The sequence below is a fragment of the Salmo salar genome, chromosome ssa19 (assembly GCF_905237065.1).
Source record: "Salmo salar chromosome ssa19, Ssal_v3.1, whole genome shotgun sequence".
In the NCBI taxonomy this organism is placed as follows: Eukaryota; Metazoa; Chordata; class Actinopteri; order Salmoniformes; family Salmonidae; genus Salmo; species Salmo salar.
Window position 1 is genome coordinate 60,503,984 of NC_059460.1, and position 15,759 is coordinate 60,519,742.

The 15,759-nt window shown below is 41.0% G+C and overlaps 1 protein-coding gene and 1 long non-coding RNA gene across 4 annotated transcripts; both read right to left on the reverse strand.

Annotated features, from left to right (window-relative positions):
• Window positions 1-4,615: 4,615 nt before the first annotated feature.
• On the reverse strand, window positions 4,616-7,256 carry LOC106579368 (uncharacterized). Of its 2 annotated transcripts, none has more exons than XR_001322637.2 (3): window positions 7,007-7,254; window positions 6,219-6,360; window positions 4,616-4,821 (listed from the first exon to the last, which is right to left on the reverse strand). It is a non-coding gene; the product is annotated as an uncharacterized lncRNA (long non-coding RNA). The 2 variants fall into 2 exon arrangements; XR_001322636.2 differs by lacking the exon at window positions 4,616-4,821 and adding an exon at window positions 5,694-6,038 and having other exon boundaries at window positions 7,007-7,256.
• Window positions 7,257-9,060: 1,804 nt separating this feature from the next.
• rpl19 (ribosomal protein L19) lies at window positions 9,061-13,037 on the reverse strand. Of its 2 annotated transcripts, none has more exons than XM_014158480.2 (6): window positions 12,800-13,037; window positions 11,376-11,482; window positions 10,592-10,714; window positions 10,031-10,151; window positions 9,508-9,618; window positions 9,061-9,248 (listed from the first exon to the last, which is right to left on the reverse strand). In XM_014158480.2, exons 1-6 carry the CDS (start codon window positions 12,802-12,804, stop codon window positions 9,122-9,124), a joined length of 594 nt encoding a protein of 197 aa, XP_014013955.1. In that variant the 5' UTR covers window positions 12,805-13,037; the 3' UTR covers window positions 9,061-9,121. The 2 variants fall into 2 exon arrangements, with proteins under 2 accessions (XP_014013955.1, NP_001133153.1); NM_001139681.1 differs by lacking the exon at window positions 12,800-13,037 and adding an exon at window positions 12,399-12,553 and having other exon boundaries at window positions 9,063-9,248.
• Window positions 13,038-15,759: the final 2,722 nt, after the last annotated feature.

Sequence of the window (15,759 nt, forward strand, 5' to 3'; positions counted from 1 at the left end):
CCTCATTTCACGACAGGATAGGGACCAGCTCACGGGTCACAAGGTGCCTTCAGATGGAGATGGGGACAGGGCCAGAGGGAGAAAGGAGACCTCCTGGAAGGGAGGGAGGGAGAAGGTCCATCATTAGTTCATATGTTCTATCACATCTAATAACAAATGTTCAGTAATGAGAGCTCTTCTCTTCTACACTGTGATGGTCCAAGACTCCTCGCCTCTCTTTTGAAATAATGTCAGGCATGGGTGCGGACATGACTACTTCTTCTGGGTTTTTTTACCATGTAAGTTCTTATTTAGCCTAGATTTACAGGCTTCTTCCAGAGACTTGGAAGGATGCCATCGGGAGACTATGTCTTCGTAAATACCCGGTAATTTCTGAATCGTCAAATAAAAGTCTATCCATAAGTACTGGGCTCTGTAGGGCACTCATCCAGGTACATCCTCAGCAACCCTCGCCTTTGGCGACCCATGAGTTTCTGCTGGCCAGTTTTCGGACGTGTACAGAAGGGCCAGAACCCGTAAAGATACACCTCGGCAAACAGTTCCAAAGCCAAACTTACAAGCATAAAACCTTGCTGTAGTAAACCTGTTCACCTTCAGGCCCTCTGCATCCCAACATTTTGCCAGCCTCTACAGGTATTCCGGGTTCAGGAACACAGGCCGGTCTAGGTCGTGGTTCTCCTGGAGAGTGTAAACTGAAAGCACAGAGATGGCATGTTGCGCTGGTAGGAGAATGCGGGGAGGAGGAGCATCGCCGTACACGTTTAAGAGATTCCACGAAAGGGCGCCGAAGATCCATCAGTGAGGCAAACCTATCAGAATGGTGACCAAGTTTCAGACCGCTCAACACAGAGGAACCTACAAGGATGCTGGGATTGGCAGTCACAAGGTTGGTCTTGTTGCCAAAATCTCTCTCATAGCCTTGGTTCAAAGGGGGAGAGAGAGAGAGTGGGGTAGAGATGGGGGAGAGAGAGAGAAGAGAGAGAGAGGTGAGGAAGAGAGAGGAGATATTAAAAGAGGGGGGAGAGAGAGAGAGAGAGAGACCACTGGGCACATCATGTAATTTCAACATGAACAATTGGGAAATATTTGGTCGAGACGAAGACAGCCAAAGGTTTGTTGAATTCCCAATGTGTTATCACTATGCTTTCAACCATCTAAAAGCACAACAAAGTTAAAATCGGAAAATTGTATTTATTTATACAACAACTGAATGTGTCATCACTGTGCTTTATCTAATAGCACAACCAAATTACCTGAATTGTAGTTTCTATGGCATTAAAAGTAGATGGTATAAGTGCTCAATAGTCCCGTGTGGCTCAGTTGGTAGAGCATGGTGTTTGCAACGCCAGGGTTTTGGGTTCGATTCCCACGGGGGACCAGTACGGGAAAAAAAACATGTATGAAATGTATGCATTCATTACTGTAAGTTGCTCTGGATAAGAGCGTCTGCTAAATGACTAAAATGTAAAATCAATGCTTAGAGATTCTGCACAGATTATTATACCAATTGTGAAGATCTGCACAGATTATAGTCGTAAAACTGACTATCCTACTGATCCTCGACTTCGGCGAAGTCATTTACCAAAAAGCATCCAACACTCTACTCATCAAACTGGATGCAGTCTATCACAGTGCCATCCGTTTTGTCACCAAAGCCCCATATACCACCCACCACTGCGACCTGTATGCTCTCGTCGGCGGGTAGTCTTCAGACGTGCCCCCAACATCAGTCAAATGGTGGTGAGATCTGATCTTCCAACAGTGCCACGTAGTACTTTTCTAGACAATGTGCCGGACGGCAACTTCACGAACAAACGCACAATGTTCAATCACTTTATTACAGGCAAGGCCATTACGATTAAATGTGATATACCTGATCAAGTGTATTTGTGGTCGGTGCTATTGTAGGAAAAACGAAACAAGCTCTGAAAACAAGGATAGCAGAACACAGGAGAAATATCAAGACCCTTGACCAGATAAACCCTGTGGCTGGGCATTTCCTGGAGGCTCGTCACAACATTAGCTCTTTGAGATACATTGGCATCGAACATGTTAAGACTCCTAGGAGGGGCAGAGATACTGATAATCTATTATTGAGAAGAGAATTGTGTTAGATTCACCGTTTGTGTACCATGTCTCCTAGAGGTATGAACCAAGAGTTTGACATCAGACCATTTCTTACAGGAAAATGTCACTTCGATTTCTGTTGCCTTCAAAGTCATTTTATTAATATATATTATTTTCTGTAACTACTACATGTACCCATCTCATTGTTATAAAATTATTAGAGATACACATTGTTTTTGCACCCTCCATGTGTAATGTCAGCAATGGTCATGTGAGGTGAAATGTGAATATTTTGGGATGTGAGCACTCAGTTTGTTTGTTTGACCTGACCAAGATCGGCTTCGGATTGAAACATTGTCAATAAAGCGGTGAATTGGGAGCTTTAACAGTGTTACGGGCCTTCTTCTTCTTTAGTAGGACTGTTCCTGCTCACTTCATCTGACCTGACCTTGGGCTGAATTCCTCGCTCCTCCCTAGTCCATGGCTTTTGCCTAACCTTAAGAGCCATGCTATTTAACAATAACATGTTTGACAGAATGTAAACTTTCTGCACTCCCTCTTGTCTCAGTCAGTAACTTTCCATACACCTAGTTCTTATCCACCCTCCATTGACCCCAACATATACAGTACCAGTCAAAAGTTTGGACACACCTACTCATTCAAGGGTTTTTCTTTATTTTTACTAGAGGTCGACCGATTAATCGGAATGGACGATTAATTAGGGCCGATTTCAAGTTTTCATAACAATCGGAAATCGGTATTTTTGGATGCCGATTTAGCCTATTTAAAAAAAAAAATGTGTCACTTCTCTTGCAAACAGAGTCAGGGTATATGCAGCAGTTTGGGCCGCCTGGCTTGTTGCGAACTGTGAATACTATTTCTTCCTAACAAAGACAGCCGACTTCGCCAAACGGGGGATGATTTAACAAAAGCGCATTTGCAAAAAAAGTACAATCGTTGCACGACTGTACCTAACCATAAACATGAATGCCTTTCTTAAAATCAATACACAGAAGTATATATTTTTAAACCTGCATATTTAGCTAAAAGAAATCCAGGTTAGCAGGCAATGTTAACCAGGCGAAATTGTGTTACTTCTCTTGCGTTCATTGCACGCAGAGTCAGGGTATATGCAACAGTTTGGGCCGCCTGGCTCGTTGCGAACTAATTTGCAAGAATTATATGTAATTATGACATAACATTGAAGGTTGTGCAATGTAACAGGAATATTTAGACTTAGGGATGCCACCCGTTAGATAAAATACGGAACGGTTCCGTATTTCACTGAAAGGAAAAACGTTTTGTTTTCGAGATGATAGTTTCCGGACTCGACCATATTAATGACCTAAGGCTCGTATTTCTGTGTGTTTATTATATTATAATTAAGTCTATGATTTAATAGAGCAGTCTGACTGAGCGGTGGTAGGCAGCAGCAGGTTCGTAAGCATTCATGAAAACAGCACTTTCGTGCGTTTTGCCAGCAGCTCTTCGCTGTGATTCAAGCATTGCGCTGTTTATGACTTCAAGCCTATCAACTCCCAAGATTAGGCTGGTGTAACCGATGTGAAATGGCTAGCTAGTTAGCGGGGTGCACGCTAATAGCGTTTCAAATGTCACTCGCTCTGAGACTTGGAGTGGTTGTTCCCCTTGCTCTGCATGGGTAACGCTGCTTCGAGGGTGGCTGTTGTCGATGTGTTCCTGGTTCGAGCCCAGGTAGGAGCGAGGAGAGGGACGGAAGCTATACTGTTACACTGGCAATACTAAAGTGCCTATAAGAACATCCAATAGTCAAAGGTATATGAAATACAAATCGTTTAAAGAGAAATAGTCCTATAATAACTACAACCTAAAACTTCTTAATCGGCATCGGCTTTTTTTGGTCCTCCAATAATCGGTATCGGTGTTGAAAAATCATAATTGGTGTTACGGGCGTCGTATGAAGTGGACCAAAATGCAGCGGGAGTCTGTATACTCATCTTCTTTTTATTGGCAGAAAGAAGGAAAACCAAAACAAAACACACGAATACAAAAACAACGACAAACAGTCCTGTAAGGCATACAGCTGTACACAAAACAACTACCCACAAAATCCCTTTGAAAAAACACCCCTCTTAAATAGGACCTTCAATTAGAAGCAACTAGGAGCACCTGCTTCCAATTGAAGGTCAACCCAACAAACACCACATAGAAATAGACATAATAGAACTAACATAGAAATAGACTAACAAGAACATAACCCAACAAACCCCGAAACACTCTAAACAAACACACCCCTGCCACATCCTGACCAAACTACAATAACAAATAACCCCTTATACTGGTCAGGACGTGACAATCGGTTGACCTCTAATTTTTACTATTTTCTACATTGTAGAATAATAATGAAGACATCAAAACTATTAAATAACACACATGGAATCATGAGGTAACCAAAAAAATCTAAATATTTTTTATATTTGAGATTCTTCAAAGTACCCAACCTTTGCCTTGATGACAGCTCTGCACACTCTTGGCATTCTCTCAACCAGCTTCACCTGTAATGCTATCCCAACAGTCTTGAAGGAGTTCCCACATATGCTGAGCACTTGTTGGCTGCTTTTCCTTCACTCTGCGGTCCAACTCATCCCAAACCATTTCAATTGGGTTGAGGTTGGGTGACTGTAGAGACCAGGTCATGTGATGCTGCACTCCATCACTCTCCTTCTTTGTCAAATAGCCCTTACACAGCCTGGAGGTGTGTTTCAGGTCATTGTCCTGTTGAAAAACAAATGATAGTCCCACTAAGCGCAAACCAGATGGGATGGCGTATCGCTGCAGAATGCTGTGGTAGCCATGCTGGTTAAGTGTGCCTTGAATTCTAAATAAATCAGTGTCACCAGCAAAGCACCCCACACCATCACACCTCCTATTAGTATTCATTATTTGTTTCTAAACCGGTATCTCTTTGTTCTCAGTTCTTTTATAACATTCATTTTTTTATTTTATTTATTTAACAAGGCAAGTCAGTTAAGAACAAATATTTATTTACAATGACGGCCAGCCAAAAGGCAAAAGGCCTCCTGCGGGGACGGGGGCCTGGGATTAAAAAAATAAACAAATAAATACAATATAAATATAGGACAAAACACACATCACAACAAGAGAGACAACACAACACTACATAAAGAGAGACCTAAGACAACAACATAACAAGGCAGCAACACATGACAACACAGCATGGTAGCAACACAACATGACAACAACATGGTAGCAACACAACATGGTAGGAGCACAAAAACATGGCACAAATATTATTAGTCTTCCCTGTGGCTCAGTTGGTAGAGCATGATGTTTGCAATGCCAGCATGGTGTGTGCAATGCCAGGGTTGTGGGTTCAATTCCCATGGGGGGCCAGTACAACAACAACAAAAAGTATGAAATGTATGCATTCACTACTGTAAGTTGCTCTGGATATGAATGTCTGCTAAATGACAAAAATTATTAAGCAAAGTCAACAGCACAAAGGTCAAGAAGGTAGAGAGAACAAAGCAGCCACAATTGTCAGTAAGAGTGTCCATGATTGAGTCTTTGAATGAAGATTTTGAGATAAAACTGTCCAGTTTGAGTGTTTGTTGCAGCTCGTTCCAGGCGCTGGCTGCAGCGAACTGAAAAGACGAGCGACCCAGGGATGTGTGTGCTTTGGGGACCTTTAACAGAACGTGACTGGCAGAACGGGTGTTGTATGTGGATGTACGTCATCACTGCGAACCATTTTGCAATGCGTAGCTTCAAAGATGTTGGTTTCTTTTGAGCTCATCTGTTTGATGGCGCTGTTCACGTCAGTGAATGGGAGAACACTGTGAGCAGGTGCAGCCCTTTTCGAATCTGACCGCAAAGACATGTGCAGCGGTGGGCAATGGAGGGTTTCTAACCAACAGCAGCTGTGATCTGGAAATGTAATTGATATTCTATATTCCCCGTGAGGTAGCCACCTGCGGGTACAAACCACTTTCATATATTGGACACGAAACACTCTGTAATTATAATTAAGCATGTGCTGACAATTCATAAGTCATGCTAGGCCCTACATTCATTCATTAATTACATGCATAAATCATGTGTACATATGAACACAAAACTCATTATGATTCAGACCACAGTTTGTTGGTTACCTGGGCAAACATGTTGAACAGTTTGGAGGTGACCAGGAGATTTTTCTTGTCGTCGTCGTAAGTGACGTTTAACCACAACGGGATGTTGGCCTGGGTCACAACAGCCCTGGAGCGCCCGTGACACGTCTTGGCCAGCTGAGACCTGGGAAGTTAGACATAACGCACTAATAGTTGCCTAATTGATGTCATATGGGGAAGGGGGGGGGGGGTGCATTTGTTAACTCAATTACCCAAAGTTACTGAGGTTTCTCATGTCTCTCCCAGGGTTTCCCTACCTGCTCCTGGTCACTGTATTTGACGCTTGCAGTTCTTGGTCAGGATATAAGGTCAATGTCCTTTTGTTTCCTGAATCTTTTCACATCTGGGTATAAAGATACGTCTATCCTTGCATTCAATACAGTCAATCCCTAACAGTTTACAGACAGACTTTATTATTATAATTATTTTATTTAGGCTATTTAACCAGGTAGGTCAATTACAGTAAAACATCTTATTTCAACAACTACCTGGAAAAATAACTGTGTGGAGATATAAAGAGCCGGTTGACTGGTAAACTGGTAAATAAATATATACAAGGCTGTAGTAGGCTGTGAGTTAGCTCTGAAACTCTCCCTACAGTTCTCAGCCATCAGCTTCGCCCACGACCGCCTCGTGAACTACAATCCCGACGCTGTGTTTTAACGTTTAGAAACGTCAATAATCATCGCTCGCGATACAGCTTTCGAAACGTATGACCCTTCTCTTTCATCAGCGAGAAAGAATCCTTCAAATAAAAAACATACACTTACTGTAGCAATCTTGCACATTATCTACACAGCTATGGGTGCCTCCATCCAACGAAACTACACTTCTGCTACACTTCCCGAGTTACGCTTTCACACAGGTATTTGGAGCATTCTTGACAGATAATTAGTACAGGTGGTCGCCTCTTGTCTTCCGTCTGTTTTCCATAAATAAGCCATGTAACATGGAGATATGGCCGTGTGGGAACACTAACCCTTACCCTATCAAGGTTGTAGTATCTGGGATCTACATCTGTTTATATAACTTTTTATTTATTTATTTTATTTCACCTTTATTTACTACATAATATATATATATATATATTCTGTAACCTATATATATATATACCTTTATTTACTATATATTACTATGCTGTTACTAAGCAGTAATGTATTACGGCAGTGTTACGTTACTACACCTAATAGGAAATGCACATGCGCACTATTGTGCCGGGGGCTGTAGAGTACTAGAGGTTTTGACTAAACGAAAAACTAACTGTACTCCCGTCTCTTGCCAGGTCATTTCTCCACAACACAAATATTACTAAGGTGTGTATGAATTGAACCTTTTCATTCTCACTGATATGATCAGATAAGATCCTTATGCTTCCAATTTAGGGAGTTTCTCTCATTCTTCTCTGCAGCTCCTCTTAAGCTCTGTCAGGTTGGATGGGGAGCGTTGCTGCAGTTATTTTCAGGTCTCTCCAGAGATGTTCGATCGGGTTCAAGCCCAGTCATGGGAAATCCATAGATTAGGGCCTAATGAATTGATTTCAATTGACTGATTTCCTGATATGAACTGTAAAATTGTTGAAATTGTTGCATGTTGCATTTTATATTTTTGTTCTGCTTTGACAGCAATTACAGCTGGGAGTCTTTCTGGGTAAGTCTTAAAGAGCTTTGCACACCTGGATTGTACAATATTTGCACATTTTTCTATTTAAAATTCTTCAAGCTCTGTCAAGTTAATTGATCATTGCTAGACAGCCATTTTCATGTCTTGCCATAGATTTTCAAGCCGATTTAAGTCAAAGCTGTAACTAATCCACTCAAGAACATTCAATGTTGTCTTGGTAAGCAACTCCAGTGTATATTTGGCCTTGTGTTTTAGGTTATTGTCCTGCTGAACAATTACAAGCATTTCCATAACATAATGCCGCCACCAGCCTCCTTGAAAAGATGGAGTGGTACTCAGCGATATGTTGTATTGAATTTGCCCCAATCATAACACTTTGTATTAAGGGCAAAAAGTAAATTCCTTTCCCACATTTTTTACAGTTTCACTTTTGTACCTTGTTGCAAACAGGATGCATGTTTTGGAATATTTTTATTCTGTACAGGCTTCCTTCTCTGCAACTGTTTTGAGTCACCATTGAGTCACCATTGGCCTCATGGTGAAATCCCTGACCGGTTTCCTTCCTCTCTGGCAACTGAGTTAGGAAGGATGCCTGTATCTTTGTAGTGACTGGGTGTATTAATAACTTCAACATGCTCAAAGGGATATTCAATGTCGTTTTTTAATTTTTTTTATCCATCTACCAATAGGTGCCCATTTTGTGAGGCATTGGAAAACCTTCCTGGTCTTTGTGGTTGAATCTGTTTGAAAGTCATAGTTTGACTGAGGGACCTTACAGATAATTGTAGGTGTGTGGTACAAAGATGAGGTAGTCATTCAAAAATCATGTTAAACACTACCATTGTACAGAGTGAGTCCATGCAACTTATGTGACTTAATTTATATAACTTATTTAGGCTTGCCATAACAAAGGGGTTGAGCACTTAGACTCAAAGATGTTTCAGCTTTTCGTTTATCAATTTGTACAAATTTTTCAAAACAGTCTCTGGCCTACACAAAATACCCCTACCCCTAATATCTCAATGTAATACATGTTTATTTAATTCAAACTGTAAGACAACAAAAGGTGGGAAAAGTAAAGGGTTGTGAGGATACTTTCTGAAGGCACTGAACAAGTTGTGGTATTTTTTCAATTGGTATTGGTGGCAATAGCGAAAGACTTCAGCACATAGTATATCGTCACAGATGGAGACTGAGCCTTGTCTGTTTTGGGTCCATTTGTTTTAATTAACATTGAAAAGGGGGAAGGGGGGTGGATGGGCGACTCATTTCTTGGTCGTCTCCTCCTCCTTTGACAAGGTCTTGATGATCTCTTCCTTCTTGGCCGCTATGCGCTCCTCTCGGCGCTTGCGGGCCTCCTTGGTCTTCGAGCGACGAGCCTCGGCCTGGTCACTGGTGTGCGAGAAACAGATTAGAGGTTACAGAACGCAGATAAATTACAGCCCAGGTTCTAAAGGACTCCTATTCAATTAATACAGGGCTAGGTTTAAATCTGGGTTAGTTAGTCAAGAACTAAACATTTGATTTCATTGATAAACCTTTTCATCTGAAGTGAAAATTAACCATAGTCCAGGAATTATGACAGCCAAATTATCATTCGTTTTGGCTAGGTAACATGCAGAGGTTGATGGGAGTTGTAGTGTCGACTTACGACAGGAGCTTCTTGCGAGCCTTGTCTGCCTTCAGCTTGTGAATGTGTTCCATTAGGATGCGCTTGTTCTTGAAGACATTACCCTTCACCTTCAAGTAGAGACTGTGGTACCTGGAGAGAGAGAGTGTACGGGGAGTTGAGGACAAGCCAAGGTTCCCACTCAAATCACAAACATTCCAGACACACAAATTCTGTGCATATTACAAAATCAGTATGTCCTATTGAGATGGTTCATTAGACGTTCCAACACTTTACCAGGGTTACATAATGTTCCCAAGGACAAAACTACAGTTCACCGATTACAAGTATCATTTTAAAGAACAGATAATGGACTTCACTACAATCTTGACTAAGATACTTTTGTGGTTTGAACACTAATTTCAGGGTCATTGTTGTATTTTGCACTACATTTCATTACAAAGCGATACATTTGTTCAAAACTATAACATTGCCCAGTCTTTTCCAGGATAACATTCTTCCTCAATTGCAACAAGATGATTCAGACATCTAAGTGTAGACTCACATGTGCCTGTCGATTTTCTTGGACTCCCTGTAACGCCGCAGTAGGCGGCGCAGGATCCTCATTCGTCGCATCCACGAGAGCTTCTCTGGCATACGGGCGTTGGCTGTACCCTTCCTCTTACCTGGGCAGGGGGAGAATCATCAAATACCAACACAGCCCAGCAATAGGTCTACACCCTGAACAGGTAATTTGTTAATTAAAACCTTGTCATCATTGGATTTATAGATTTGATTCCCTCTCCTTTTTAGCACTGGTGATATATGAAAATAATATACAAGAGGTCTACAGGACCCAGACATTTTCTATCAACTGTCCAGATATTTCAATAAGTGCGTTTGTTTTAGCTTGCCCGGCGCACCAATTGGGTAAAGATTGAACTTTACAACCAATGGAATGATCTTGAATGTGCAAACTCACCCCCCTGGCGAGCTAAAACAAATGCACCTTCTCAGTTCAAATGAGGGAGAGAAGGGGACAGGGAGCCACTTTGAACAATGTTATCACGGCCATGATGTTGGCTGTATGATGGGATGACGGTGTTGTGAACCTCTCTGTACCCACCTATGCCCGTGTGGCGTCCTTTGCGGCGTGCCAGCGTGTTCTTGCGGCAGCGGGCACGGGAATGCACCGTCACAGGCTTCCTGATGATCAGACCATCCTTCACCAGCTTGCGAATCTGCTGGCCTGCAGGGGTGGAGGTAGACAAGTTGATTAACTTGTATGTGGCCATCCTTGTCCCATGGTCTATTTCGGTATATGTATCTTACAAGAACACAACTATTGGTATCTTGGAACATTTCCCTGCTGCACAACACATGAACTTTCCAGAATGTCAAAGACAGACAGGCAACAGTCTCCTAGCGCATTCATAGGCGCTAATTACCTTTAGCCCCTATTGACAATAGGATCTTCTGAAAACAAAAGGTTGAATTACTACACACCGTTGTGTGGTTTGGGTTCCCACATGGCCATATTTCCATGTTACAGCACTTGTTTACAGAGAAAAAGACTGAAGACAGAGTCGACTGTCTGTGCTAACTAGCTACTTAACCTCTGAACAACTGTGTGTAAATGGAAGATGGATTCCAGAAATGTGTTGTCACTGAAAAATACTATTGGCTGCAACTGTTTTATAACCGGTTAAAACAGTGTACAGTAAGTGTATATTTTGCATTTGTGAAATAATTTAGACGTGATATGAAAGTAGAGGGCTTTGTGTTTCTAGAACAGTACCGCAAATGCGATTCGATTTTTTATTTTTTTGCCAGGGCCAATTCACCTATAAACAGGCTTCTTTAGTACATTATTGGGCTAGTCTCTCTAGTACGGAGGTGGAGTGTCTTACGGGAATTGGCGTTGGCAATCTCATTGGTTTCATTGGGGTCCAGCCATACCTTCTTCTTGCCACAGCGCAAGACGCTGGACGCCAATCGCTTCTGAAGCCTGAGCATGCTGGGTAAAGCAAAAAAAAACTTAATTACCATCCAAATGAATAGCCTTCAATTGCAGACATATAAATAAGCATTGCACTACTAACTAATAGCAATGGGTAGTTTGCAACACAACCAGGCTACATACCCTGATGTATTTGCTAGTTTTACAGTACAATAACAACTAACTGATTCAGAGCGGTTGGGTTAAATAGGGAAGACCCATTTTGGTTGAATGCATTCAATTGTGCAACTCCCATAGTAAATGTAAATCCGGGAAACTCAAATTAATATGATGTTACGTTTGGTATGGTTACATAAGATTACTTAATTTAATGCAAAAACCAATCGAGGCTGGTTGATCACGTTGATGGGTGGACTTATAAGGCGAACTTCTAGCAACCCAAAGGTTGCGTGTTCGAATGTCATCATGGACAACTTTAGAATTTTAGCTACTTTACAACTACTTACAATGTTAGCTAACCCTTCCCCTAACCCCTAGCCTAGCTAACGTTAGCCAGCTAGCTAATGTTAGCCACCTAGCTAACAATAGCAATCACAAATTGTAATTCGTAGCATATCGTATGAATTGCATTCGTAACATATTGTATGAATTGCAATTCGTAACTTATCGTGTTAATTGTCATTCGTAACATATACAAAATGGATGGACATTCACAAATATTTAATGCATACCACATGAAACATAACATTTAACAAATTTGTATTTTGGCTTTACACACAGACTAATACAAAATGCTCTGAGACCAGGTTGGGCTTTGTAAAACCATTAGATTACACTCTGCTTCTCTTCTAATGTGACATTACTGACATGCTGGAAAGTGCAGGGCGCTCGTGGGCAAATTGCTAATGACAGTAAGTAGCTAACTAGCCAACCACAAGTATGAGAGCCACAAATGATGCATGATGACCCCTACCGAGAGATAACGTTAGTAACCTGCTGGCTAGCAAGTTAGTTAACACTACTAAAAAACTGCTAAAAAGACAGTGGTCCATTTTCCCTGTGCATCACACGAAGAAGTCTACATAACTATTAAACTATTGCCCGTTGGCTACATAAGCCCGAATCCTGCATGACCATTGCGTTTGCTACCAACTTTGCATAACTAGGTTCGTGTACTAGACATGTTTCGACATGTCAGATGACATCTCCGACCGTGTACAAGTCAGCGTACAGCAACGTCAACTGTTTCAGCTAGCTATCATGTGATGAGTTCAATGAATTTGTGCCACATTCATTGCCTTCATGTTACCCCAAAACAGAAATACAAGGGTCATTTTAAACGAGTAAAGTCATGACATATTTCAAGACCCTTACCTCATGACTGCGAATCTTAGAGAAAGGAATAGCGTGTGGAGTATGGGGCCCTACCATTATAACGAAGATAATATTGTTATCCATTATCGAGATGTGCACGGGGCTTAACTTAATTCGTGTTAATTAAGCAAACAATATGCGTCTGGTAGAATTTAAAAGGAGTGTTTCTACATGGTTAAACATATTGAATCCTGTGTTACGATTATACAATAATATGATTAAGTACAGTCTCACTATCCTTTGTCACAGTGGTACATTCCAAATAATACAAATTGCATTATGGGATAAGCGTACTAGAGGGAACACACCAACAGATGGCACTGTTTATCAACTTTTTGGTTCAGTGTCAACATTCCAACATCTCTGCCATTCTCTTTTGTGTGCTTTCTCAGTCACAAACTACGTTTTCAAGTAAATTCAACTAATTAAATTAACCCTCAGATTTGAAAGAATATGACACAAGCACAAAACGTTGTTATTTTGGATGTTAATGATGGTCGAGTTTGTTTTGCATGGCCCTGTGCCCCAGGACGGTTGATATTTCACTTACAGACTAATGGAATTGTCTAAAATGAGCAAACTTCGACCACCTCATCGCCATGGAAAATTATACAACGGGTGGGTTAAAACCGCATTCCAGCTGGTGTCTATTGCACAAGTTACCACCGGCTAAATATATGACATTAAAATGACTATTTACTCTGTTCCATCTGACTGCGCAGTACACTGTCTCATCAGCCCAGCCAGGCAATTTATAAACTATAAAAAGCATCTAAACATTATCTCACATTACCTTTAGACAAACATTTAGTTTTCAACAGTGCAGATTTCTGTAAACCTTGCTGTCTGTCTCTCCGACATTTGCAACATTGTTTCAATATTGAAGTTCGATCTCCAGCTGTCCCATAGTAATGAACGTGTCGGGAGTCGGGACGAGACAGACAAGCAGGCAGGGTTTCTCAGCCAGTCGAAACCATGAATCAGTTGGCATCATTTTTATGGATATAAACAAAGAAATGTCAATTGAAAAAAGGTAAAAAGAAATGAGGTGGAGAGAGTTTGCAGTCTTTCCAGCTTCAGTTTGAAGTGATTGTGTTGGTTGTGTTGTTGGCTACCAACATTGTCCTGGCAAGAGAGCACATTTTCTATGCCAGGACAAATTGCGCCACATTAGCTCATTGTTATGGATGTATCCAAATAAATGTCACTAGAAAACAGCTTAAACAAATGAAAATGCTGCTACTTTGCTGTTATTCTGGCTGCACTTTTTTGACGTGACTGTAAGTTAGCCGTAGTTGGCTAGCTAGCAAGCAAGGGATAAGAACGTTGCCAGCCAGTATGGCAATGGAACATTTAGAACGAATTACTGGGTCACGTCAATAGATACAGAACAAAAAGACTGAACAACTGGGTCGCGTCTCTAGCAACCAAACTGATAGAACAAACGACCAGCCAGCTTGGGTAGCAACCCTAGATTTGTGTTGGGACTATATCTTGTGGAAGGATGAAATAGTATGAATAAATTAATTAAAATAACGTTTTTATTTAAAATATGTCATACCATGTCTTGTTTTGAGGTGTTTTCACTCATGTCATGTCTATGCTAATTTGGCACAAAAAAAAATGCTTACAAGCTAACCAACAACTGTAAAGATGTATTTGAGAGGCAACAAGTGCTCACTGTGCAAATGTATTCATGTTTTCAATAAACATCTGGATACAAATATAATTTACATGTTGTCAACAATCTAAAGCAACCCCATCTTCTTTGCCCCATAGTTGTGCACACATCGGTTTTGTTCAGTGTTGGATAAAGTACACAACATTCATCCTTGAGTAAAAGTGAAGATACTAATAGAAAATCATTCAAGTAAAAGTGAAAGTCACCCAGTAAAATACTACTTGAGTAAAAGTCTAAAAGCACTTGGTTTTAAATATACAGTTGAAGTCGGAAGTTTACATACACGTAGGTTGGAGTCATTAAAACTTGTTTTTCAACCACTCCACAAATTTCTTGTTTACAAACTATAGTTTTGGCAAGTTGGTTAGGACATATACTTTGTGCATGACACAAGTAATTCTTCCAACAATTGCTTACAGACAGATTATTTCACTTATCATTCAATGTATCACAATTCCAGTGGGTCAGAAGTTTACATACACTAAGTTGACTGTGCCTTTAAAAAGCTTGGAAAATTCTATAAAATGATGTCATGGCTTTAGAAGCTTCTGATAGGCTAATTGACATCATTTGAGTACATTTTGGTGTACCTGTAGATGTATTTCAAGGCCTACCTTCAAACTCAGTGCCTCTTTGCGTGACATCATGGGAAAATCATAAGAAATCAGCCAAGACTTCAGAAGAAAAATTGTAGACCTCCACAAGTCTGGTTCATCCTTGGGAGCAATTTCCAAATGCCTTATGGTACCACGTTCATCTGTACAAACAATAGTACGCAAGTATAAACACCGTGGGACCACGCAGCCGTCATACTGCTCAGCAAGGAGAAGCGTTCTGTCTCCTAGAGATTAACGTATTTTGGTGCGAAAGTGCAAATCAATCCCAGAACAACAGCAAAGGACCTTGTGAAGATTCTGGAGGAAACAGGTACAGAGGTATCTATATCCACAGTAAAATGAGTCCTATATCGACATAACCTGAAAGGCCGCTCAGCAAGGAAGAAGCCACTGCTCCAAAACCGGCATAAAAAAGCCAGACTACGGTTTGCAACTGCATGTGGGGGCAAAGATCATACTTTTTGAGGAAATGTCCTCTGGTCTGATGAAACAAAAATAGAACTGTTTGGCCATAATGACCATCGTTATGTTTGGAGGAAAAAGGGGGAGGCTTGCAAGCCGAAGAACACCATCCCAACCGTTAAGCATGGTTATCCTAACTGACGAAAGACAGGGAATTTTTACTAGGATTAAATGTCAGGAATTGTGAAAAACTGAGTTTA